Source organism: Artemia franciscana, chromosome 3 (genome assembly GCF_032884065.1).
Source record: "Artemia franciscana chromosome 3, ASM3288406v1, whole genome shotgun sequence".
Lineage (NCBI taxonomy): Eukaryota > Metazoa > Arthropoda > Branchiopoda > Anostraca > Artemiidae > Artemia > Artemia franciscana.
This window is the reverse complement of record NC_088865.1, coordinates 51,932,791-51,957,851: the sequence shown is the minus strand read 5'-3', so window position 1 is coordinate 51,957,851 and position 25,061 is coordinate 51,932,791. Positions and strand designations below refer to the sequence as shown.

General features: G+C 35.9%; 1 protein-coding gene across 1 annotated transcript in view; it reads right to left on the bottom strand.

Annotated features, from left to right (window-relative positions):
• Window positions 1–306: 306 nt before the first annotated feature.
• LOC136025393 (integrator complex subunit 6-like) overlaps window positions 307–25,061 on the bottom strand; it is an 84,369-nt gene continuing 59,614 nt past the window's right edge. The window contains exon 6 of the mRNA XM_065701387.1: window positions 307–412. Within this exon, the coding sequence (XP_065557459.1) occupies window positions 405–412 (8 nt within the window). The 3' untranslated portion in view covers window positions 307–404. The remainder of the gene's footprint in view (window positions 413–25,061) is intronic.

The window sequence follows — 25,061 nt, the reverse complement described above, 5'->3', positions numbered from 1 at the left end:
GAGGCGGCTTGGTGCTGCGGTAAGTTGTTACAAGTACTAGTAGTTTTGTGTTTTCAGTAAAGCACTAGTTTTCTAAAATCCAGCAAACGTAGAGAAATATCACCAGTTAGTTTATTTGCACTAGTTTTTCGATATATATTAGATGAACTCCTTCGATACAAAGTGCCCTGGTCCAAAAGAAAGAAATAATAATACATTGCGCCCACATCGCTCTTTACTTAGGCAGCGCTATTCCATTGCCTATGATTTAATTGGATCATTTGCTAACGTAGCACTCCAGAAGACTGAAAAATTTTAAATATGAACTGACACCAATACTTACTTCGCTTTTTGAAGAATCGTCTATGAGAAAAGGAAAAACTATTTTTTCTGAATTCAGTTGTCACCAGTTCGATCATTCGCTGTCACCATTCTGAAAAAGAGATTTCGTAGCTAAGGTTAGGTCAACGCGATCGACCTAAAAAAGACCATGGGAACAAAAGAATTATATCATTATCGTATTTTATAATCAAATAGTTCGTGGTAACGAACTGTAGTAAGGAGCGACCCGGCTCAATACTAACCGAAACTCTAAGAAATTGAAATTTTTGATACCAATAGTTATATCAAAAGAATCGTATTTTTATGCTGATTTTAACTATTTAGGTTTCTTCAAGTTTAGTCTTACCCATCAAAAGTTATAAGCCTGAGAAAATTTGCCTTATTTTAGAAAATAGGGGGAAGCATTCCTTAAAAGTCACACAATCCTAACAAAAATCACACCATCAGATTCAGCGTATCAGAGAACCCTACTGTAGAAGTTTCAAGCTCCTATCTACAAAAATGTGCAATTTTGTAGTTTTAGCCAGATAACACGTCACGGATGCGTGTTTATTTGTTGTTTTTTTCCTAGGGGTGATCGTATCGACCCAGTGGTCCTGGAATATCACGAGAGGGCTCATTCTAACGGAAATTAAAAGTTTTATTGCCCTTTTTAAGTGACCAAAAAATTGAAGGGCACCTAGCCCCCCTTCCACGCTCATTTTTCTCCCAAAGTCACCGGATCAAAATTTTGATATAGCTATTTTGTTCAGCATAGTCGAAAAAACCTAATAATTATATCTTTTGGGACGACTTAATTTCCCACCGTCCTCGGGGGATGGGCCGCAAGTTACAAACTTTGACCATTGTTTACATAAGTAATGGTTATTAGGAAGTGTACAGACGTTTTCAAGGGGACTTTCTCGCGTTGAAGGGGGGAAGGGGTGGGTCACAGGAAGGGGGATACGCGGGAGTATCTTTCCATGGAGGAATATATCATGAGGGAAGAGACTTTCCATGAAGAGGGTGTAGGATTTTCTAACATTTCTTGAAAAAAAACATTGAGAAAATAAATTAATAAAAAAAATTCAACTGGAAGTAAGGAGAAGCATTGAAACTCAAAGCGAACAGAAATTATTGCGGATACAAAGGAGTCCGTCTCCCCCAGAATACCTTGCTCTTTACACTACAGTATTTTTAGTAATTTCAACTATTTATTCTACGGCCTTTGTGAGTCAGGACAAAATTCAAGCTTTAGTGTAAAGAGCGGAATATTGACGAAGGGGTGAATCCCCTCGTATATTTAATAAAAATATACAAATATAGAAGTTCGTTACGTAAGTTAATTCGTAAGTTACGTGTATCTATTACTGATAAAAACATTCGTAAAGAAAAATTCTAAGTTCTAATTGCCTTTTTAAGTAACCAAAAATTGGAGGGCAACTAGGTCTCCTCCCCCGTTCCTTTTTTTTATCAAGATCGTCCTATCAAAACTTTGAGAAAGCCATTTAGCCAACAAAAATAATACGCAAAGTTTGTAGTTTTTAATTTTTTACTAACAGGCATTAATTCAGAAACGTTCAGATACTAGATTAAAAAAACAAGTTTTTTAACTGCAAGTAAGGAGCAACATTAAAAATTAAAACGAACAGAAATAATTCCGTATATGAAAGGGGCTGTCCCCGCTCAACGCCTCTCTCTTTATGCTAAAGTTTTTTACTGTTTTAAAAGTAGAGTTGCGAGAAAGAGTCAAACTTTAGCGTAAAGAGCAGGGCATTGAGGAGGGGAAAACCGTTTTCATCTACGGAATAATTTCTGTTCGGTTTTAAGTTTTAATGTCGTTCCTTGCTTGCAATTAAAAAAAACTTATTTTATTTAATCTAAAAGTAAAAAGGCTCTCTTCGCCTTGTTCTCCAGCTATCTAGTTTCAAATGGATAAAAAACACATCAAGCAACAGATGATGCTGATGTACTGATCACTAAAGTGGCTACCCAACGTGCAACCGTTACTGAGAAAGTATTTGTTGTTGCTCAGGATCAAAGTATATAAACAATATACAGCAGAATCACGACTCAGTAATATTTGGCTACTATAGTCATGGCTCGTATAAAGGCTCCACCTATATATTCGTACGTCCTCGTCCATTAGAACGTTCATGGCATATCAAATGAGAGCGCTGGAAAACGCAATTTCGCAGAAACTTTTTAAAATTCCTTTGAAACCGTCTCAAGACTTCGAAACCTACTTATAATTTCTATAAACATCAAAAAACAGCATTGCACTACTAATTACATTTTGTATATATGTATTGGAATAAATTAATTTAAAATTAATTCTTTAAAGTTTAGTGTTACAAAGGTGTAGCCAAGTTTCGCGTTCAAGAGAAAGCGTGGTGAATTCAAATTTTGAATTCACCGCGCTACCATCAACATCAGCTGCTCCTTTACAACACAACCTCTGTGTATACCACCAAGACTTAGATTGAGAAATGATTTAAATTGGTGTCACTAAAGATGGGGTTTGGCTGACGATTCATTGCAACCTATACCATCCACTTTTCCACCAGCACCCCAGAGAATCTTCCACGTTATTTCTTGCAACTGTAAAGAGTGTTCTGACTAATGTGTGCAAACGAACAGGCCTGCTGCTTTCAGCAACGTGTGGTAAATGTTCGAGAATTTCGTGATTGAACTCGCCAAAGATGGATGTGGATGAATTTGAGATAGTAGAACAAGATGAATAATCAAAATGTTTTAAGTATTAATAACTGTTCTATTTTTTGCCCAAAAGTAATCATAAAAAAATAGAAAATAAGAAATATTTTGTATTTGAGTAATACCTATGCCTTAATGCCAAATCTTAAAGATTGATGTGCGTGTTGAATTAAATTTCTCACTTCAAGTGCCGAAATTCGAACAAAATTCAAGTTTTTTATTAGTAAATTTGAATTTTTTCAGTAATCGTTAGAGATAGAACAAAAGTTATTAATACTTGAAAGATACATTTTTTCTGTGTTTTCAACTTTTTTTAAAGGTTTTTGTATTTCCAAAAAGACTTATGATCAAAAAGTAAAAGATCGATCGCCATTTTCCAAGAGGGAAGCCGTAGCACAGCATGCACGAATGTTGATTTGTAATCTATTGTTACTGGGTGCTAGTACTATACATTTACAATGCTCCCCTTTTAGGGGATTATTTCCAGGTAAAGTGGTATATTTACCAGAACCGACTGGACTACTATAGTAATTGCAAGGATTTTATAATACATAGCTCTTACTTTACATGTAAGAATTGTTTTCTTTTTAGTGTTTTAATTTATTTTTAAATGTGTTCCAAATAAAACTTCCGGGAAGAATAAAAAGCAAAATTAGAATTTAAGCCATGCGTAAATATAGCTATTTAATATGTCAAACTTTCAACTAACAGATATTACTAGGGACTAATACATGACACATGAAAGGAACGAAAATGGTCAAACAGCAGTAGTTTTGTGCGGAAGTTTTTTGTAACATTTTGAATTTAAGATTTAGGATAGACAGGGAGGAGACTCCCAATCATAAGGCTTGAAAATCTGTATGAATTCTGGCATTCTGTTGAGTTTTTCGTAATCTTCATTTATTGTAAGAATCTTTTCATTTTTTTAATGTAGCTGTTAGTAAATTTAAATGAAAGACATGTGTAGGTCAGTTATAATCAGGGCTCTTGCCTGTTGTCTTAAAAGAAAAAATAGGACATATCAAAATAAAAGCAACTCAATTTTTTCTTAAATTGTCTCTTCAAGCCCCCTCTGCCCTGTCTTTATCTCCATTAAGATTTGAGCTGATCTTCAAGGGAAACAAAATCCAATTTCTTATGCCAAAATTTTTTATCAAATTTCATTGTTTTCGTTAAGATTCCTTTGCTCCAGTCTACATAGACCAAAAGCTTCAAGCAATCAGAAAATAAGAATTTTTGGCTCATTTGGGGAGTCAAAACTTGAAGGGGAGTGTAAACTTAATTTTTAGAAAATATTTTCTTCACTTATGTCCGTTTTGCTGAATCCACAGGTCGATTAAGTTGCAATTCAATTGGAGACAAAGCAAATTTTGGCCTACTTTCCAGCATCACGAATCAATATAGCCAAATTTATTCTTTTGTCTTCATAGAAATCCCTACATTCTTATTTTTATGTTTTGTAAGTTTCATGTCAATGACGAAAACAAAAATGAAAAAATCAGATATTCTTGCATCATATATTGACAAAACTTATTCGTCATCAATCAATAATTTAACATAATACGACAAGGCACCATTCTGAAGCTCCCATCCCCAACCCTCTACTTGCCCTGATAGCGTAACTGTTAGCAAACTGCTAATTTGTATTCAGTCATGTGAAATTAAATAGAATTGTGTCAATTGACAAACCTGGAATTACGTGGAAATCTGAAATTATTTTAGAATTTTGAGCTTTTTTTATCAACTTTATAGTTGACCAGTCATGCCATTAGGGATCTCCTTCGTAAGCGTTAGAAAACAACCAAATACATTAAGGCAGGACGGGCTCTCAAGGAATCTTCCTGTACCTCCCAGTATTTGGAGTTTGCCAGACTTTCTAAATTAGTGATTTCGGCGTTTTCTATTTTAAAAGATAGAAGAAAAATCTGGTGAATATTTTGATCTAATAAAATTTTTAAGCCGACAATGATTTTTTTTTTTTTATAATTCCAAAATAATTGTAAACCTGTTTCGGGTTTGGATTCTATATTGCTACACTTTACACTGTTGTTCTGGGGTATAAGAAATAGGGCAAAAAATATTCCATTCAACAATCAGAAACTTATTACTTTAATATATACTTGCTGTCTGCAGTCCCTTGAAATACTTTACAAATTTGTGTTCCTAAGTCAAAAATCCCCGGAAAAGACTAGGTGCAGCTGTAATCGGAGCACCTGAAAGTGCATAAATTAGACCAAGGGACTAACCACTCGGATTGTTCAGGAGCGATTCCTGGTTTATCTTGTGTAAGAGTTAACCCCCTCCCCCCAAAAAATTCCTCGAATAATAACTTCTCTAATTTTCTACTCGAATAATAGTTCTTTTGCAAATAAATCTTCCTATTTACTTGCCAAATTACGAAGAATAACAATGCAATAATCATAATTTTGAGTGAGAAACCCCTTAAGTTCTACCTTCTCATGTTTGTTTAGGAGAAGCGACGAACAAAACTGACAACTTTGTCTTTGACCGAGTTGCCGCCTCAGAAAAAAAATTGACTAGGGATTAAAATGCTTGGAATTCGTCTAGGCCTTAAAAACTTCAAAAATATGGCCAATAGAATGTTACCAGTTTAATTACTGGTTAGCTTATTGGCCAAAAATATGGCCAATAAGCTAACCAGTTTATAATAAGACTTTATTTTGGGTTTACTTTATTTTTCTTAGGTAGCACTTTCAAATTTGTACTATTTCGTCACAATTTGTAAACAAATAAATTAATCAAAAATGTCAAATTTTGTAAATCTTTTGCCGAGTTAAGTCAAATTTCATAGGAACAGATTCTAGTCAGTACTTAATGTTATCTGGACACGCGGGTCCAAGTCTTTCAAGCAACAAAAAGGAATTAATATTTAAGAAAATCTTATGCACAATCGTGAAATTTTGGAGAAAGAGTGCTGAGCTTGGAGGCCCCTTCCAACATTAATTCCTGTTAAAGGTTAAGAAGGCTTCGTAACTGGGTTTAAGGAAGGGACCAGATAATTCTACTTTCGGGCCGATCAATCTTTCTCTTCAGAAAATTTCTACCCAAAGCGGAAAACAATTTGGATAAAATCTTTGTCGTTTTTTAATACGAGCCGTATCAATATACGGCGCCGAAAAGTGAGAGACGACAGACTTTCCGCAATTGAATCCCACGTCATATAATTAATCTGAGTGAATGCTACCTGTTGGTATTTGGTTTTAAAGGGGCCTAGCAGGTAGCATTTTCCTAAATTAATTATCTGACATGTGTCGCAAGTATGTAGTCTCCAGTTCCTCCCTTTTTTGGCGCCTTGGAATAGTTCAGCTTCGAGAAAATAGTGTATTTGAGAGGACTCCAAAAACGAATTGCGCACAAGATATCAGCAGATTTGTTGCTGATCCCATTGTACCAGCTACATCGCGCGCTACGAGTTTTTTGTCGGTTAAAAAGAAAAATAGAGCCAATTTGATGGGGTTGTTAAGCCTTTCTTTCTTGACATTTGATTTTCGGTAAAAAATCATTTGTAAGTGTAAATTGAACCAAAGACACTTGTAACTTACTGTGCCAGAATTCTCAAGCTGGAAAATTTTGTTTTTGTGAAAATATACTAAACTATATTAGTTAAACTATATTAGATATTAGATATATTAGATACTTAAATATATTAGATACTTAGTTAGTTAGATAGTTAGATTAATTATTACTAAAGATATTTACTAAAGATAGTTAGATAGTAAAGATAAATATTTACTAAAGATAGTTAAATAGTTAGTTAGTTGATTAATTAGATAGATAGGTATATTAGATACTTAGTAAAACTATATTAAATACTAAAACTAAAACTATATTAATACTGAAACTAATACTAAAAAAATATGCTTTACTGCGATGTTTCAGAATGTGCTTAAAACCGATAATGATTTAGTCTCATTGTTTTGACAGTTTTTGAATAAATGGCGGGTCAAAATAATATACGCTAGTTTTTTATTATTTTGCTTTTCTATACTTCTAGCATTATATATTTTTTTTAACATGATTTATCTTGTGGAGCAGAAAATCATTCACGTCGGGCTATATTCAGCGTACAGGCTGGCCGTTCCTGCTCTATGCCCTTTTGTTGATGGTGCCAGAGTTCATGCAGCGATCAATGATTATGCCGATCCTATTCAAGCTTCTTTGTCCCTATAATTACGTCTCCAGAGGACATAAAATAATCTGATGCCTGGATGGTCAACTACAATATATTAAAGACTCATGAGCTGCTGAGTAAATCAGAGGTCTGAAGACATCTTCCTCAAGGACGAAGTTATCAAGAGAAAAGACAGATTTGTTTTTTAAAAAAATATTTTTTCCTCAGACCTCTTTTAATGCGTAAATATAATCTGGAGAGGGGAAGATAGCCCTTACTTTTGCCCGATGTGTGGAAATATGTATGAGAGTGTGGAGTCCATACAGATGAACTGTATGGAAAGTGTGAGTTTGATGAGAGCTGGCTGGTGAACGTAATGGGGGATGAATGTTTTGCAAGAATTAAAAACTTGGGACGTTTTTTCACGTTGGCAATGGAGTGAAGGAGTAGATTTTGCGAGTCGTGTTTCTCTTTGTGTTATTTCTATGTAATGAAAATTATTTAAATGTGAGCTTTCCTACTTGTTTTGTATTGTGATGGCCTTAGGGCTATTAGTGCATTAAAACTTACTTACTTACTTATACCATTTCAGATGATCCAAAATAGGTTCTCGATGGCGATTCGTTGCACCAAAGGAGTTCCTTTACATGCCCCAAGAGAGAGATTTGATGTGGCGTCAACGCCTGTTTTCTACTAGCATATCTACCACCCTCTCTCTGATGAGGTGTCTCAAGTTGTATTACATAAAAAAAAACCAGTTTTTTTAACTGAAAGTAAGGAGCGACATTAGAACTTAAAACGAACAGAAATTACTCCGTATATGAAATGGGTTGTCCCCTCCGCAATCCCTCGCTCTTTACGCTAAAGCTTTTAATTGTTTTAAAAAGCAGAATTGTGGCAAAGAGTCAAACTTGGAGAATCGAGCAAATATCTCCAATTCTCGGAACAACTCCATTGTATAATTCAAATTTTCTTATAAAATGCTCTACCATTTTTTCTTGTTCAAAATTAGCTTGTTCATTGAACACTCTGAGACTGGATAATCAATTCATTGTTTTTTTATAGTAATTTTAGAAAATCCTGTGCCCTTTTCATTGAATTTCTGTTCCCCCATGACGTATTTCTCTAAAGAAAGATCCTCCCACATAGCCCCCTCCCCTCAACCCCACCCCCAATACCAAAAAAAATCCCCTGAAAACGACTGTACACTTCCCAATAACCATTATTATATGTAAACACTGGTCGAAGTTTGTAACTTTCAGCCCCTCCCCCAGGGACTTTGGGGGAGTAAGTCATTCCCAAAGACATAGTTATTATGGTTTTTGACTATGCGGGACAAAATGGCTATCTCAAAATTTGATCTGTTGACTTTGGAGAAAAAATGAGCGTGGGAGGGGGCCTATGTGCCCTAAAATTTTTTTGGTAACTTAAAAAGGGCACTAGAACTCTTCATTTCCGTTAGAATGAGCCCTCTTGCGACATTCTAGGACCACTTGGTCGATACGATGACCCCTGGAAAAAAAACAAATAAACACGCACCCGTGATTCGTCTTCTGGCAAAAAATACGTAATTCCACATTTTTGTAGATAAGAGCTTGAAAATTTTGCAATAGGGTTCTCTGATACGCCGAATGCGATGGTGTGATTTTCGATACGATTCTGTGACTTTTAGGGGGTGTTTTCCCCTATTTTCTAAAATAAGGCAAATATTTCAGGCTCGTAACTTTTGATGACAAAGACTAAATTTGATGAAACTTATATATTTAAAATCAGCATGAAAATCTGATTCTTTTGATGTATTTTAGCATCAAAGTTCCGTTTTTTAGAGTTTCGTTTACTATTGAGCCGGGTCGCTCCTTACTACAGTTCGTTACCACGAACTGTTTGATATTGTACAGTCAGTTGCTAAGCCAGTGCGGCAAACCGGCAAAAACACGGGTCGGATTCCCTGCAATCAGACACTGAATAGCTTTGTAAGACGCTATACCTCCATTTGGAATGACCTCCCGAGGAAGGCTGTCCGTGAAAACCCGACTGTTGATTCTTTCAAAAGGCTAGTGATAAAACTTAGGCAGCCTAAATGGTTGATTAGAGGTATATCAGGTCCAATTTTTAAAGGTTCTAAGCAGGATAAATTGCTGTAAAAAACAAGCAGTTACATACAATGAAACAAAACATTATTATCAAATTTTTTTAGTAGAATAATGGAAGAAAGTACGTATATATCCAAGAGTAAGCGTAGGATGAGGTTCGAGATCGCTTCAGCTCTACAGAAGACAAAAATATTATACAGATTTTCAATTTGTTTCACTTAAAATCCTCAGTTATCACCCGTTTTTAGTTAAAACATAGTCTAAATAATTACAAACGAAACCACAGATGGTCGAAAATTTAAATTTAACATTCAAGTTTTGCCTTAAAATTCCAACTGCAGCCCAAAATCTCAGATCTTAATGAGAAAACTGAAAAAACCATAGAAATTTTCCAACAATTATCACGATAAAACTAGAACAATTACAAACTGGAAGAAAGTCACCCTAAAGAAACTATCGAAAAAGGTTTCCACAGAAAGATAAAGGGTTTCCGTTATAAGGAGAAACTCCAGTTGATTTTGGACATTTCAGGCCTAGTACTTTACATAGGGAAGGCCTTGGGTAAAATGTATAAGGAACTTGCAGCAGGAACATGCATTTTTCACCTCAGTTAGCATCTAAAACTCGGATGACAAGTGAAGTTGGATATAAGAGAGGCATTGAGAAAGATAAAATCAATCTTATGAGTTATGTTACACATCAAACGGTAAGCCAAATTTTTATATATGTTTTATATATATATGTATATATATATATATATATATATATATATATATATATATATATATATATATATATATATATATATATATATATATATATATATATTATATATATATATATATATATATATATATATATATATATATATATATATATATATATGTATGTATAATATTTTTGTTGTGTGATGTATTTTAGACTGGTGTAAACTCTTAGATCGTAGGGTGATGTAAAAGAAGAAGCAATTTTAGTTAAATAATTAAGATAATAAGAGATTATTGCGTAATATCGCCAATGCAACCATCTCGTTAAACCGGACGATCAGGGTTCTCATACCACTTTTCAAAAATGCTCCAGACGAGTGACCAATATGCATAAAATGAACAGATGACATAAAGGAAACTTTCACATGTGTTGACCAAAGAAAAGACCAACTCAGGATGGGTCAATTAATTTAAATGTCTGTGTTTACTCAGTTTCTGTCCTTCAGAATGCCTATGCAGCCACAATACTTAGTCTTAATGAAAGGGATTTTGCTGTAAATTATTAAATTGAATTTACAAATTGCTGGGAATTTACAATTCTTATTGTAATTTATAATTACAATAATTTACAATTTACAAATTATGTTTACAATTTACAATATAAATTTACAAAATAAATAGCTAAATAAATACAAAATACTTGAAATACTTAATATATTTATGCATACTTAATTTTAATGTTAATATTTAATTTTTTAATACTTAATAATAATATCTTAATAATTGTTTAATACTTAATATACTTAATATACTTATATATTAATAATTATTTTAATATACTTAAAATATACTGAAAATACTAAATAAATACAAAATACTTAAATTTACAAAAAATTACAAAATAGTTTTGAATTTACAATTTACAAATCCTGGGTTCACACAGAGTCAAATGAGGTCAACTACAAAATATTTTGCGCATCGCAAAACCCGAAAATTTGTAGTAAATGATTTAATAAGTATGAAAATTGCTGTGTATTTTACAACCCAGAGCGAAAGTTTGGTACAGCATGAATTACAAAACAGGTTTCTGGCCAACCGGTCGGATCGTTTGCAGTTTTGATTCCCCTCAGAATCGTCTTTATGCGGACTATTTCGTGACATTCTTTAATTACGGAAAAGTTCATTCTCATTACCCTGTAAAATGGTATGAGACCCTATGACCCTCATCAAAATTTCAAAATGTGTTTCTTAATTCTATTTTTCAAATAACTGGTTCATTTTTTTAGTTCTGAATTTGGAACTTCCGTTGGAATGAAATTTACCCCCCCCCCCACTAAAATAAAGTTCATTGGAAGATGTTGATTTTTGAGGTACTTCTCAAAGATTTAGGGGAGATCATAGATCTTCCCGGAGCTTCCCTCATTTACGTAAAAGTTCATTCTTAGAAAAGGTACGAAAGCCCATGACCCCCTCCCCTCAAAATTTCAAGATGTGTTTCATAGTTTCTTCTATTTTTCAAATAGCTGGTTCCTCTTTTTAGTTTTGAATTTGAAACTTCCATCGAAATGAGATTTGCCCCCCCCCCCACACTAAAATAAAGTGTTGTGTCATTTTTGATTGCAAAGAGGAGATCACAAATCTTCCTGGTTTAAGTTTTAAAGGTTCATTCACATTACCCTGAGAATAGGTATAAGACCCTATGACCCCCCTCAAAATTTCAAGATGTGTTTCATAGTTGCTTCTATTTTTCAAATAGCTGGTTCATTTTTTATTTTTTTGTTATGAATGTGAAATTTATTTTTTAAGGTTTAAAATAAAGCTGGAAACCTCATTAAGGAAACTAACCGTTCAAGAGTTATCCCGTTACTTGATCTTAAGTCACTGTATATTCTTTCATGTGAATGTTTTACTTTTTCTCAGCTTCATGGTGACCTCCCCCGTCCCCTAAGTGTTCTACCATCTTTCACCTCTGATCAGAATAATTATAATCTTCACAACACCAAAAATCATATTCAAGTTCCTTTTACTCCTTGTGTGAGCTCAGATTTTAATCCTTTAATAGCGAATCATATTGTATTGAATAAGTTGCCCGAATCAGCTCGAAGGTGCCACTCATTCGGTTTGGTAAAAAAAATTATTAAAAATGTGAAATTCACTTTTTAAGGTTTAAAATAAAGCTGGAAACCTCATTAAGGAAACCAACCGTTCAAGAGTTATCCCATTACTTGATCTCAAGTCACTGTATATTCTTTCGTGTGCATGTTTTACTTTTTTCTCGGCTTCATGATGACCTCTTCCATCCCCTATGTGTTCCGCCATCTTTCACCTCTGATCAGAATAGTTATATTCTTCACAACACCAACAATCATATTCAAGTTCCTTTTACTTCTTGTGTAAGGTCAGATTTTAATCCTTTAATTGCGAGTTATATTGTATGGAATAAGTTGCCCGAATCAGCTCGAAGGTGCCACTCATTCGGTTTGTTCAAAGAAAAAATCATTAATAATTCTTTGGCTTCTTAGAAGTTATTTTATCCATTTTTATATGTATATATATATACATATACATATATATATATATATATATATATATATATATATATATATATATATATATATATATATATATATATATATATATATGAATATGTATATATGTATATGTATATATATTTATTATTATTTCATTGAAGTTTATTTTATCTACTGATCTACTTAATTAATTTAGTCTGTTCAGTCTATTAGTCTATTTAGTTTTGTTTTCTATAGTTTTTATTTTATTAATTTTTTCTTTTCTTCTCCTTTTTGCTCTTCTCTCTGTGAGTAAGTGATTATTTTTTTTTCTTTTCTTTTCTGAGTAAGTGACTCGTTTATTTCCCCCCTTCTTTACAGGCCAAAGAGCCTTTTGAGGAAATAGCAAAATGTAATATTGTCTGCGTGTTTCGTGATGAATAAATCTTATCTTATACCCTATTCAGAAGTCTGGATAAGTTTTACTAACCGTTTTACTGAGTCCGACTTCCATTTAACTATGCCCCAAGGGGGTTACTCGATATACATATCTAAGAGACCAGGTGTGCCTATTTTGCGTAAATGTTCAATATTGAACTGTAAAGTTCAATACAGTTTGTAAAAGAGTAGGCGTGACGATTGTCATGACTTATTAAAAAAAAAAAAAAAAAACTCAAACATGCATAAAGTTTCATGCTATCCAGTTTTTGATTGAATCTAGTTCATAGACTATTCAAACTTATTTCAGCGGATTTCGCAGTTTGATGTATGATTATACTAAACGGTAAGTCAAGGCCTGATGCAAACAGCGGATATTGTGAATTTTTACGAATGTTTGGTGAAAAAGGCAGTAGCATAAATTTAGTCTGAAATCCTATCACAAGATGTCAAACAAAATAAGTTTTAAGTGTTTATCTGAACCGAGGAGTCTCCCAGTCTCCACCACCTGGTGTGTGTTTTGAACTACCACTAGTTCCATTACATGCGGTAGACTTCTGCCGCTCCCTACAGAAAATTTCCTTGAAAAATGTCTGTTAATTTCCCAATAACAAATACTATCTATAAGCAATGGACAAATTACAAAACTTAAAACTGAACTTAAATTCTACAATGGGGTTCTCTTGTTTTGTAGTTTGGGAGGGAGAGAAATACCTCAAAGTGCGCATTTTAAAGTCAAAGCATCCCATATCGGGGGGGGGGGGGGTATGTGGTGGTGGTGTGTGTGTGTTTACAAAAGAAGCTTTAAAAAACTCATCAAAAATGTGAAATTGGTATCTACTCCCTTATGATTTCTGGGTATATTTCGAGTCTACGCAGTTATTATGAAAGTAAAGGGTAAAATTAAACCCCAAAATGAGCGGAATTAATTCCGTATACGAGGGGGCTGCCTCATCCACATCTCCCCCTCATGTTCGCAGAAACTACGTAAGATGCTCAATAGATCAGAAATTGAGAGCTCTAGTCCTTTTCTTATAGGGGGGGGGGGGGGTACGCCGACCACCACTTCTGACATGACTTTTCGCACCACGCGTGGCATACTTTCATTCTACATGGTACATGCATGCGAATCTTGAAATTGCACAAAAACCGAAGGGTCACTCACTCTCAGAAATTATGTACACCATATGGTGCGTGCCAAGAGTGGGGGAACTCTGCCAAGTGTAGCGGAACTATGCGGCACACTTAGCGTTCTTAGACGAGCACCAAGTGATGAGAAGTCAGTGGGTAAGCTCTTAAGCCCCTCCCACTTTTAGTTGCCTTGGTAGTCTTAGAACTGGTTAAGGAAATTTCCACTAAATTTAGAGACTTCAAACTTTATTCTTTTTGCTGAGGATTAGGTAAATAACTAACAATGTGAACGGATTAATCTTATTAAAAAAAAATTGCATTTGAGAAACGCAAACTTGATGCGTAGCTTCTTGAAAAAAAAATGTATTTTCCCTTTCTTCATTTTTATTTGGATGCCAGGGAGTCTAAAAATATATTTTTTCGTCTTTTCTTAGAAAAAAATTATTTGTTTTGTTCTTTGACATTGATAGACATTCAAAGGAAAAAAAAAACACTTCCTCTTCAACCTGCTATGCAACAAAATTAAATTTCAGGCTATTTGGTCTTTGATTTATTCGAATTTTTTGACAATTAGAGATAATTTCTCAGGAAATTTTGCAGTTGGATGCATGATTGTGTCACGTACCAGATCAGAGAAAACTGCAAATACCGGAAATCGTAATTGGTTGCAATGGAAGATGAAATAAGGCACGCACACAAAAAATCTTTTATAAATCCTATCACTATAAGTTAAATAAAAATGTTAAGTAAAATCAGTTTGCAAGTATATGTCTTGACGAAAGGGTCACTCACTCGCCGCTCCCTAGTGTACCTACTAGAGCATCAAGCATGGATGTATAATAATTTTGCAATATTATGTCATTACAAATTAGGTATGTAAGCAGAGCCTTTTCTGGAGAGTGGGGAGAAATTTTGGAAACAATAAATATGTGCGGAAAATATAGGAAATTATAGAAGTAATCCTAAAAATTGTCGCATTTAGGGGAAATATCATGGGGTATGACCTAAAGAGCCCGTTATTCCCTCCGTCTTTACCTGTTCTGATGACAAATGCTAAGAATATAAATTGTTGTATCTTGTCAGTAATTACTCCAAAATTGTTATAATTTACAACCCTCTCTGTTCCATAATATCTTTCAGGTTCTTCAACCTAGGACCCAACGCCCTTTGTCTAAAAGTTTCGAAAGAGTTTGTACACATACAGTGGCTAAACAATTTTTGATATTCTAAATAATAGACAATTTTTGGTGGGTAAGGTTTGTATTAACGGAAAACTTCGACTATAGAGGTAAGTTTATTTCTTAGCTGCCTGAATAGTTCGTAAATACAAACCTTACCAGGGACGAATCTCCAGGATTTTTATTGGAGGGGGGGGGTCAAGAGGAGTTCATATCCGGAAGGTGAAGGGAAATGGGAAATATAATAATTTTTCTCCACGTTATTGGTGGGGATTGCTCCCCCCAAACGACGCCCCCGAACCCTACCTTTTTTAGCAGCCTGAAGCAGATTCAGGGTCGCAAGAGCCATATCTGTGCACCGGCGAAACAAAGATGGGTGACACGTACAAGGGAGACATTTCTCCTTCAATCACATTTTTGGACCTTGTATAATAGACAAAATCACTCCAACACTTTGACTGCAGATATCTTTTGCCTTAAATTTAACAGTTTTTTTTAACCGTTTGCTCCCTTCTCATGAAGAATGTTATGATGGTTTGCAGCCTCTGTGAATGAATTAAATAAAAGAAAAAAGTTTTTTAACTGACAGTAAGGAGCGAAACTAAAACTTAAAACGAACAGAAACTACTCCGTGTATGAAAGGGGCTGTTCCCTCCTCAACGTCCCGCTCTATACGCTAAAGTTTGACTCTTTCTCTCAATTCTACTTTATAAAACAGTAAATAACTTTAGCGTAAAGAGCGGGACATAGAGGAGGGAACAGCCCCTTTCATTCACGGAGTAATTTCTGTTCGTTTTAAGTTTTAATGTCGCTCCTTACTTTCAGTTAAAAAAATTGTTTTTTCATTCAATTTCTGAACGTTTTTGAATTAATGCATGTTTGATTTTGGCTCTCCGCGAGTGAATAGATAAAACGAAATATGCGTATTAATTTTTGCTAAATGGCTTTCTCTTCGTTTTGATCAGACGATTTTGAGAAAAAGTGTGGGGGAGGATGCCTAGTTGTCCTCTAATGTTTCGGTTACTTAAAAAGGCAACTAAAATTTTTAATTTTTAACGAACGTTTTTATTAGTAAAAAATATTCGTAAATTACAAATTAACTTACGTAACGAACTTCTATATTCGTAGATTTGTATTATGTATATGAGGGGATTTGCCCCCTCGTTAATACCTTGCTCTTTACACTAAATCTTTAATTTTGTCCCAATTCTTTAAGATTGACCCCTGAATCACAACGGCTATAAAATAAATAGTTAAAATTACTAAAAATACTTTAGCGTAAAGAGCGAGGTATTTAGGAAGAGATGAGTCCCCCCCCCATATACGTAATAGTCTATGTTCGTTTTAAGTTTTAATGCTGGTCCTTTCTTTCAGTTGAAAAAACTTTTTCATATTTATTTTTTCAATTTTTTTCTAGAAAATCCTGCGCCCCCTTCATGGAATTTCTCTTCTCTCATGACAAATTCCCCCCAGAGAAGATCCTCCTACGTAGCCCCCTCCCCTCGAACCCCCCTCCCAAACCAAAGAATCCCCCTGAAAAGGTCTGCACACTTCCAAATAACCATTACTATATGTAAACGCTGGTCAAAGTTTATAAATTGCAGCCCCTCCCCCGGGGACTGTGGGGGAGTAAGTCAGCCCCAAAGACATACCTATTATTTTTTCGACTATGCTGAACAAAATGGCTATCTCAAAATTTTGATCCGTTGACTTTGGGGAAAAAATGAGCGTGGGAGGGGGCCTAGGTGCCCTCCAATTTTTGGTCACTTAAAAGGGGCACTATAACTTTTCATTTCCCTTGGAATGAGCCCTCTTGCGACATTCTAGGACCACTTGGTTAATATGATGATCCCTGGGAAAAAACAACAACAAAAAAACAAATAAACACGCACCCGTGATCTGTCTTCTGGCAAAAACTACGAAATTCTACATTTTTGTAGCTAGGAGCTTGAAATTTTCACTCCAGGGTTCTCTGATACACTGAATGCGATGGTGTGAAAAGTCGTTCTATGACTTTTAGGGGATGTTTACCCCTATTTTCTAAAATTTTCAGAAACCCTTTTCAGACACAAGCCCTCACACGTCATAACCTGGAGATCCAGAGATGGAAGGACATCTTCCCAGCTGGACTACCTACTCGTGTCGTCACGTTGGAGAAGCTCGATCCAGAACTGCAGAGCCTACAGAGGACCTGACACAGGTTCCAAGGGCGGGTCGGATCATACCTTGGTCAAAATGTCTGTGAAGATCAGGCTAGTGGCTCGTAAACGGAAGGAACCCCCAAAAAGATTTGACGTTGCCCGTCTTAAGGACCCGACAGTAGTAGAACAATTCCGTGTTCAACTTTCAAATCGTTTCACCGCCCTCGAGCCTGAACACTCAAATGAGTCTCCTGAGGACGGGAACTCGAGCGGGTCGTCGGTTAACGAAGATTGGCAGAAGTTCCGAAATACACTACAGGAGGTAGCTCTCGAAACTCTTGGAAGAGTGAAGCGAAAGCGAAGACGGTGGATGTCCGAAGAGACCATCCGACTTGCAACGAAGAAAAGTCTGTTACCATCACGCCACTCAGCTGAATTCAAACAGCTACGCAAGCTATGTCACCAGTCGGGCAGAAAAGACAGAAGGAAGTACTGGGAGAATATGGCGGTGGAGATGCAAAAAGCAGCTAGCCTGTCTGATACTAGGAAACTGTATCAGCTGCTTAAAGAGTCCACTGGGAAGAGGTCGAAGAACTCGGCCTCTGTAAGAGACGAACACGGTAACATCCTAACGAGTCGTGACGAAGTCGTTGACCGTTGGAAGCGCCATTTCCAGAAACTCCTAAATCCCCAAGTTGACCCTTCATCACCTGCTCCAAATCTTCAAGTGACCCAACCTCCCCCACCTCCTTCATCAACGCTCATTAACCAATACGCAGGAGTCAAAATAGAGCCCCCTGACGAAGAGGAAATCCTGGCAGCAATAAAGAAGCTGAAGAATCATAAAGCGCCGGGAATTGACGCCATACCAGCAGAAATCTACAAGGCAAGCCCCAGGCTTCTTGCACAGAACCTAGAAAAACTGCTCAAGAAAATTTGGGTACAGGAGGTTCTCCCAGACGATTGGAAAGTTTCAATTATCATCCCCCTGTATAAAAAAGGGGATAAAGCTGAATGCAAGAATTACCGGGGGATATCGCTCATAAGCATCGCTGCCAAAATATTTGCCATGATTTTACTCAACCGCTTCAGCTCAATCAGAAACACGACCACACGCCCAAACCAGGCGGGCTTTCGGCCAGGAATGGGCTGCATTGATCAGCTCTTTACAATCCGGCAAATTCTCGAACACCGCATGAAACACAATCAGATTACTATAGCCGTCTTCATAGATTTTATAACGGCCTTTGACTCGATCGTTAGAGATGGCATATGGGCTGCGATGCAAGAGGACGGCGTCCCTGATAAGCTGATACGCCTTATTCAGGCATACTACCAACACGTTCGTGCCTGTATACAAGCTGATGGAGAGCTGTCCTCCCTCTTCGACATCGATTTCGGGGTGAGACAGGGCTGCATCCTGTCCCCCATCCTCTTCAACTTTGTTATCGATTGGATCATGAAGCGCGCCATGCAATCTGCCAGAGGCGTTGAAGTAAGCCCTGACTTCTCCATCAAAGACCTTGACTACGCGGATGACATTGCCTTGCTAGAAAACGATATAGATCATGCGCAAGCCATGCTGTGTAATGTTGCTGCTACTGCAGATTTGGTTGGGCTGAAGATCAGTAAGGATAAAACCAAAATTCTGACAAATTCTGAGGATGTACTCACAAGGGGCATCTCTATCGACAACTCCCGTTTAGAGGTCGTTGACCAGTTCAAGTACCTGGGATCCCTCATCGACATTTCCGGCGGCTGCAGTACGGAAGTCCAGAGCAGAATATCATCAGCATCGATAGTCTTTGCTCAACTTAGGAAGAACCTGTGGAGACAAAGAGACGTCCTACTAAAAACAAAAATCCAGATCTTTGAAGCAACCGTCCGCTCCGTACTCCTTTACGGATGCGAGACGTGGCCCCTGAAAGCAGCGGATGTTCATGGTCTCAAAGTATTCGACCACTCCTGCCTGAGACAAATCCTCGGTGTCTCCCTCCGAGACAGAATTAGCAACGTCGAAATTCGTAGACGATGCCACCAGAAACATGACATTGAAGCCCTAATAAAAAAACGCCGCCTAACTTGGTTTGGCCATGTTTGTTGGAGGTCAGATGACACCCTCACTAAAAAGGCGCTATACTGCAAACCCCTCGCACACTGGAAGAAGAAGCGAGGTGGACAAGTCAAGACCTGGCTTAACACACTCAAGGCGGACCTAGAGCCGATTGGTGGTTTCCGACGACACGGCCGAAGATGGGACAAGCAGTGGCTTGAAATATGTGCACCACACACACACGACCGAGCGGCTTGGCACTCAACCGTCTGCCAGATCATAGCGCCAGGGAGAGCTGAAGAGCTTGTGTCCTGAAACAAGTACAAGTAAGTAAGTAAGTACATTTTCTAAAATGAGGCAAATTTTCTCAGGCTCGTAACTTTTGATGGGTATAATTGATCTTGATGGAATGTATATATTTAAAACCAGCATAAAAATCCTACAGTTCGTGGGATAAAAACTTACTACAGTTCGTTACCACGGCCTAAATTTTTGAAAATGCCTTTTCTGGAATTTGTACTGAAAAATTAGAAGAAAAAAAAACAATTGCCTCCACGTATATCTTGAAAAAATGCTTGCTTTTAGTATTTTCGATGAAAATACCATAGCCTCCTTGTCCAAAGCCTCCTCCATTATTTTCATGAATTTGTGCCCCTGCTTCCCCTTCAAAAAATACTTGTTGGCATTCTCTGTTAGAAATTATTTTAAGTTAGTCAGCATGAACTCGAGCAACCTTTAATCATTGAAACTGTCAAATGATATGACAGTTCAAATGTGAAGTGGTGTTTGAATTGTCTTATTTTTCACACAGCAACAGAATTGAACAAAAAATAAATATATATGAAAGAAATTGGAACCGACCGAGAGTACCCGAGTAACCATCAGGGTAAAATATGATTTCTCCGTGTTTTACAAATTTAGGAGGGAGGAGGATGATCCAGCCCTCGACTTTTAAATATGGACATACTAATTTAATGAATATGAACAATACAGTATCGAACGATGTATTCAATTGACAATTTATTGTTACGGTCTTCAAATGAAAAACAATAAAACAACGCATTGTTGCTAAGTAATGAAAAACTGAAGTCACGCTTATTATCATGATTATTCAAATTTCCCTCTTTTTCTAAAATTATAGCATCAAGATATAGAGCGGGAGAGTCCCGCATTAGGGAACCGGATTTCCATTGTGAATGACATTTTATTGCATCCACGCGTCGCTCGGATGATCGACTCGGTGGCCTTTTCGATTAGCAACTGCACTATTTTTTGGCTGTCCGTAAAAAGGCATGCTACTTTGTTTTCACGGCAATTTCATCACGCAATCTCTGCATGTTAAACTGGTTAGAAAATAAAGACGAGTTGGTCGCTTATCTCAGTCTTGTAAATTCTTCATCATCTCTACAAAATATTTAAGTAGGGTTTAAAATACTGTAGAATGTAATGGAAGGAATGTATTTATACGTAATATACTCCAAGGATCCGATCTTTAATCTTTACTACATCTCCTCGTGTCTTCAAATTTTGAATATTTGAATCGGAAAGTTTTGAATATCTGATTCTTGGAAATTCAAATATTTTATGTCACAAAGTACGATTTTCCTCAACACTTATGTATTATACCGCCAACACTCAAGTTTTCATCTATTGCCGTATTATGGAACCGGGATCTTCTGTTAGTTTCTTTCAGCTTAACATGAGATAAGGCAAAGAGAAATTATAGAATAAATGGGAAATTTGGCCCAAAATAATTTGGGCTATATATTTGCACATTAAGGGTTGGGGTCAGGGTGAAGTGTTTGGACATTGTGTAGTTAGAAAACAATTCTTGCTTCATAATATGGTAAATAATTGTACCTAACGCATTAAGCGTGCAGAATCGCTGTACTTTGACCCCCCCCCTAATTTACAAGTATATAGCCCAAATTTGTTTCCCAAGTATTATATTATCATCACATTTTGTGATATTTTATTAAGATTGAGCGTCAGAGAATAAGGTACAACTTAAACGAAGCCTTTGGGTGTTGGTGGTATAATGCACAAGTGCCTTTTCCTCGACTGAGTGAATTCAATTTTTATATATATATATATATATATATATATAAGATTGTGTTTAATTTCGCCTCGATTCCAGGTTCAGTATGAAAGAACTCCCCTTGTAGAAGATCTGAGCATCCATGTCTCAGGAAAAAAAAATGTTGGAATTTACAAAAGATTGGTCCTAATTTTCTCTGATGTCCTGGACATCAGAGAAACCAAGCTGGGTAACACAAGGGACATTTTCCGTCAATAACATTGAAAAATTGTTAGATTCGGCAAATTTGACAGAATAAATTTACAGCACAAATTATATTACTCTTACGCCTGACAAGTTAATGAAAAATACGTATACAAAATAGTATTTCACAAAAAAAAAACATACGGATTGCGGACGGAAAATGTAGTTCTATACTGCAGCTTTATATCATCCCACTTCTTTTCTAAAGTAGCGCTCTTTCAAAGTTACTAGGAGACGTATTAAAAATTCAGAAAAAAAGTAAAAGTTGTACATAAGACATAAAAGCATCCACAAAAACATATTAGACTCTAGAAATTACAATTTAAAATAACGTAAATTTAAATTAAAATTTAAATCACATCTGATTTCACGAGGTTTGATAGGGGCCTGGTTCTCTACACCCCTGTGTACTTGACTAAATAACTCACTTCTACAACAATGCTAACATTTGGAAATACGCTTTACTCCAAGGCAAAGAGAGAGGAGTTGGAAACCGAGGTCATGTTATTTAGACCCAAAAATTAATTTGTATTGAAAGCAAACAGGGTACTAGTATGATATACCCCCTGCAGCTCAAGTTGTTCATACATTGACGCAGTATAAACTGGTTTCTTTCGAATAGATGGGAAATATTTAATTTGAGTTATATATTTTCACATTAGGGAGGGGGGCTAAAAGTATTTTGAGAGTGTGAAGTCAGAAAACACTCTTTAGTTCATACAATTGTAGCTAACACATATTGCATGCAGACCCGGTGTACTTTAGCCCCTCGCCTAATGTTCAAATATATAGCTCCAATTTGTTTCCAGAGTATTATATTTTTATCATATTTAGGTATATTTTATTAGGATTAACCTAACTTCACTTTTTGAGCTTCAGGGGGTAAATCATACAAGAACCTAAAACATAGTTGGACAAATCAAATGAACAACGATTAAGACAAAACAAAAGAAACTGAATTTCATAGCCGAATTTTTTCGTGTGAAAGTAAAAGACGCTGCTCAAGCTCCAATATACCAAGTGACGTACCATCCTTGAACTTCTCAATCAAAGGATTCCCGAAAAAAAAAATTCTAGAGAAGAGGGTTGAACAGAAGGTTTGCTGCTAGCAATGCGCCTTACCTTTTCTGGATTCGGAAAATTCTGCACTTTCTATACATTTTAGTATCACGACTTACGCATCACGAGATGATAAACAACAATGAAATATATTATTTAGGACTATATCTGGGATCATCAGGAAAGGTAGAGGGGGGCTGTAATGTGAAAAAAGTGACTACGATATCTGGAAACAGCATAAAGTAGTGAATTTATTTGTACCACTTTAATTTTTCCTTTAGAAGTGGTCAGCCGCCAAATTAGTACCAAGCTATTTGTTCTCATGTAAAAATACTTATCAAACAGTTCGTGGTAACGAACTGTAGTAAGGAGCGACCCGGCTCAATAGTAACCAAAACTCTAAAAAATGGAATTTTGATACCAATAGCTATATCAAAAGAATCGCATTTTAATGCTGGTTTTAAATATATAAGTTTCATCAAGTTTAGTCTTACCCATCAAAAGTTACGAGCCTGAGAAAATTTGCGTTATTTTAGAAAATAGGGGGAAACACCCCCTAAAAGTCATAGAATCTTAACGAAAATCACACCATCAGATTCAGCGTATCAGAGAACCCTATTGTAGAAGTTTCGAGCTCCTATCTACAAAAATGTGGAATTTTGCATTTTTTGCCAGAAGGCAGATCACGGATGCGTGTTTATTTGTTTTTTTGTTTTTTGTTTTTTTTTTTGTTTTTTTTTTTCCCAGGGGTGATCGTATCGACCCAGTTGTCCTAGAATGTTGCAAGAGGGCTCATTCTAACGGAAATGAAAAGTTCTAGTGCCCTTTTTAAGTGACCAAAAAAAATGGAGGGCACCTAGGCCCCCTCCCACGCTAATTATTTTCCCAAAGTCAACGGATCAAAATTCTGAGATAGCCATTTTATTCAGCGTAGTCGAAAAACCTTATAAGTATGTCTTTGGGGACGACTTACTCCCCCACAGTCCCCGTGGGAGGGGCAACAAGTTACAAACTTTGACCTGTGCTTACATATAGTATTGGTTATTGGGAAGTATACAGGCGTTTTCAGGAGGATTTTTTTGGTTGGGGGGAGGGGTTGAGAAGAGGGGGATATGCTGGGGGAACTTTCCTTCGAGAATTTGTAATGGGAGAAGAAAATTTCCATGAAGGGAGAGCAGGATTTACTAGCATTATTTAAAAAAAAACAATTAAAAAATAAAAGTGAAAAAGTTTTTTCAGCTGGAAGTAAGGAACAGCAATAAAACTTAAAACAAACAGAAATTATTACCCATATGAGGGGCTCACCTCCTTCTAATACCTCGCTCTTTACGCTAAAGTATTTTCGGTAATTTCAGCTACTTATTCTACGGCTTTTGTGATTCAGGGGGTCATTCTTAATAAATTGGGATAAAATTTAAGCTTTAGTGTAAAGAGCGAGGTACTGACGATGGGGCGAATCCCCTCATATATGTAATAAAAACATGAGAATACAAAAGTTCTTTACGTATGCTAATTTATAAGTTACGTAAATCTTTTACCAATAAAAAGATTCGTAAAAAATTAAAAGTTCTAGTTGCCTTTTTAATTAACCAAAAAATCGGGGGGCAACTAGGCTTCGTCCCCCGCTCTGTTTTTCTCAAAATCATTCGATCAAAATTATGAGAAAGCCATTGAGCCAAAAAAAAAATATGCAAATTTCGTTTTGATTATTCCTCTGCGGAGAGCCAAAATAAAAACATGCATTGATTCAAAAACGTTCAGAAATTAAATAAAAAAAACAAGTTTTTTCAACTGAAAGTAAGGAGTGACATTAAAACTTAAAACGCACAGAAATTACTTCGTATATGAAAGAGGCTGCTTCCTCATCAACGCCCCGCTCTTTACGCTAAAGTTTTTTACTGTTTTAGAAAGAAGAATTGAGAGAAAGAGTCAAACTTTAGCGTAAAGAGCGGGGCGTTGATGAGGAAGCAGCCTCTTTCATATACGAAGTAATTTCTGTGCGTTTTAAGTTTTGATGTCACTCCTTACTTTCAGTTGAAAAAACTTGTTTTTTTTATTTAAATAAAATCACATATAAAAACCCACTCTTTCTTCAGGTAATCAAATATGTCGCTCTATACATAGGGTTAATTTTCTCTGTTCACAGATCTTCCCTCTTTGTCCTAAAAAAACAAACGCGATATTCAGCGTGGCTGAATCTTATATAATTTATATATTTTATTGATATATATATATATATATATATATATATATATATATATATATATATATATATATATATATATATATATATATATATATATATATATATATATATATATAT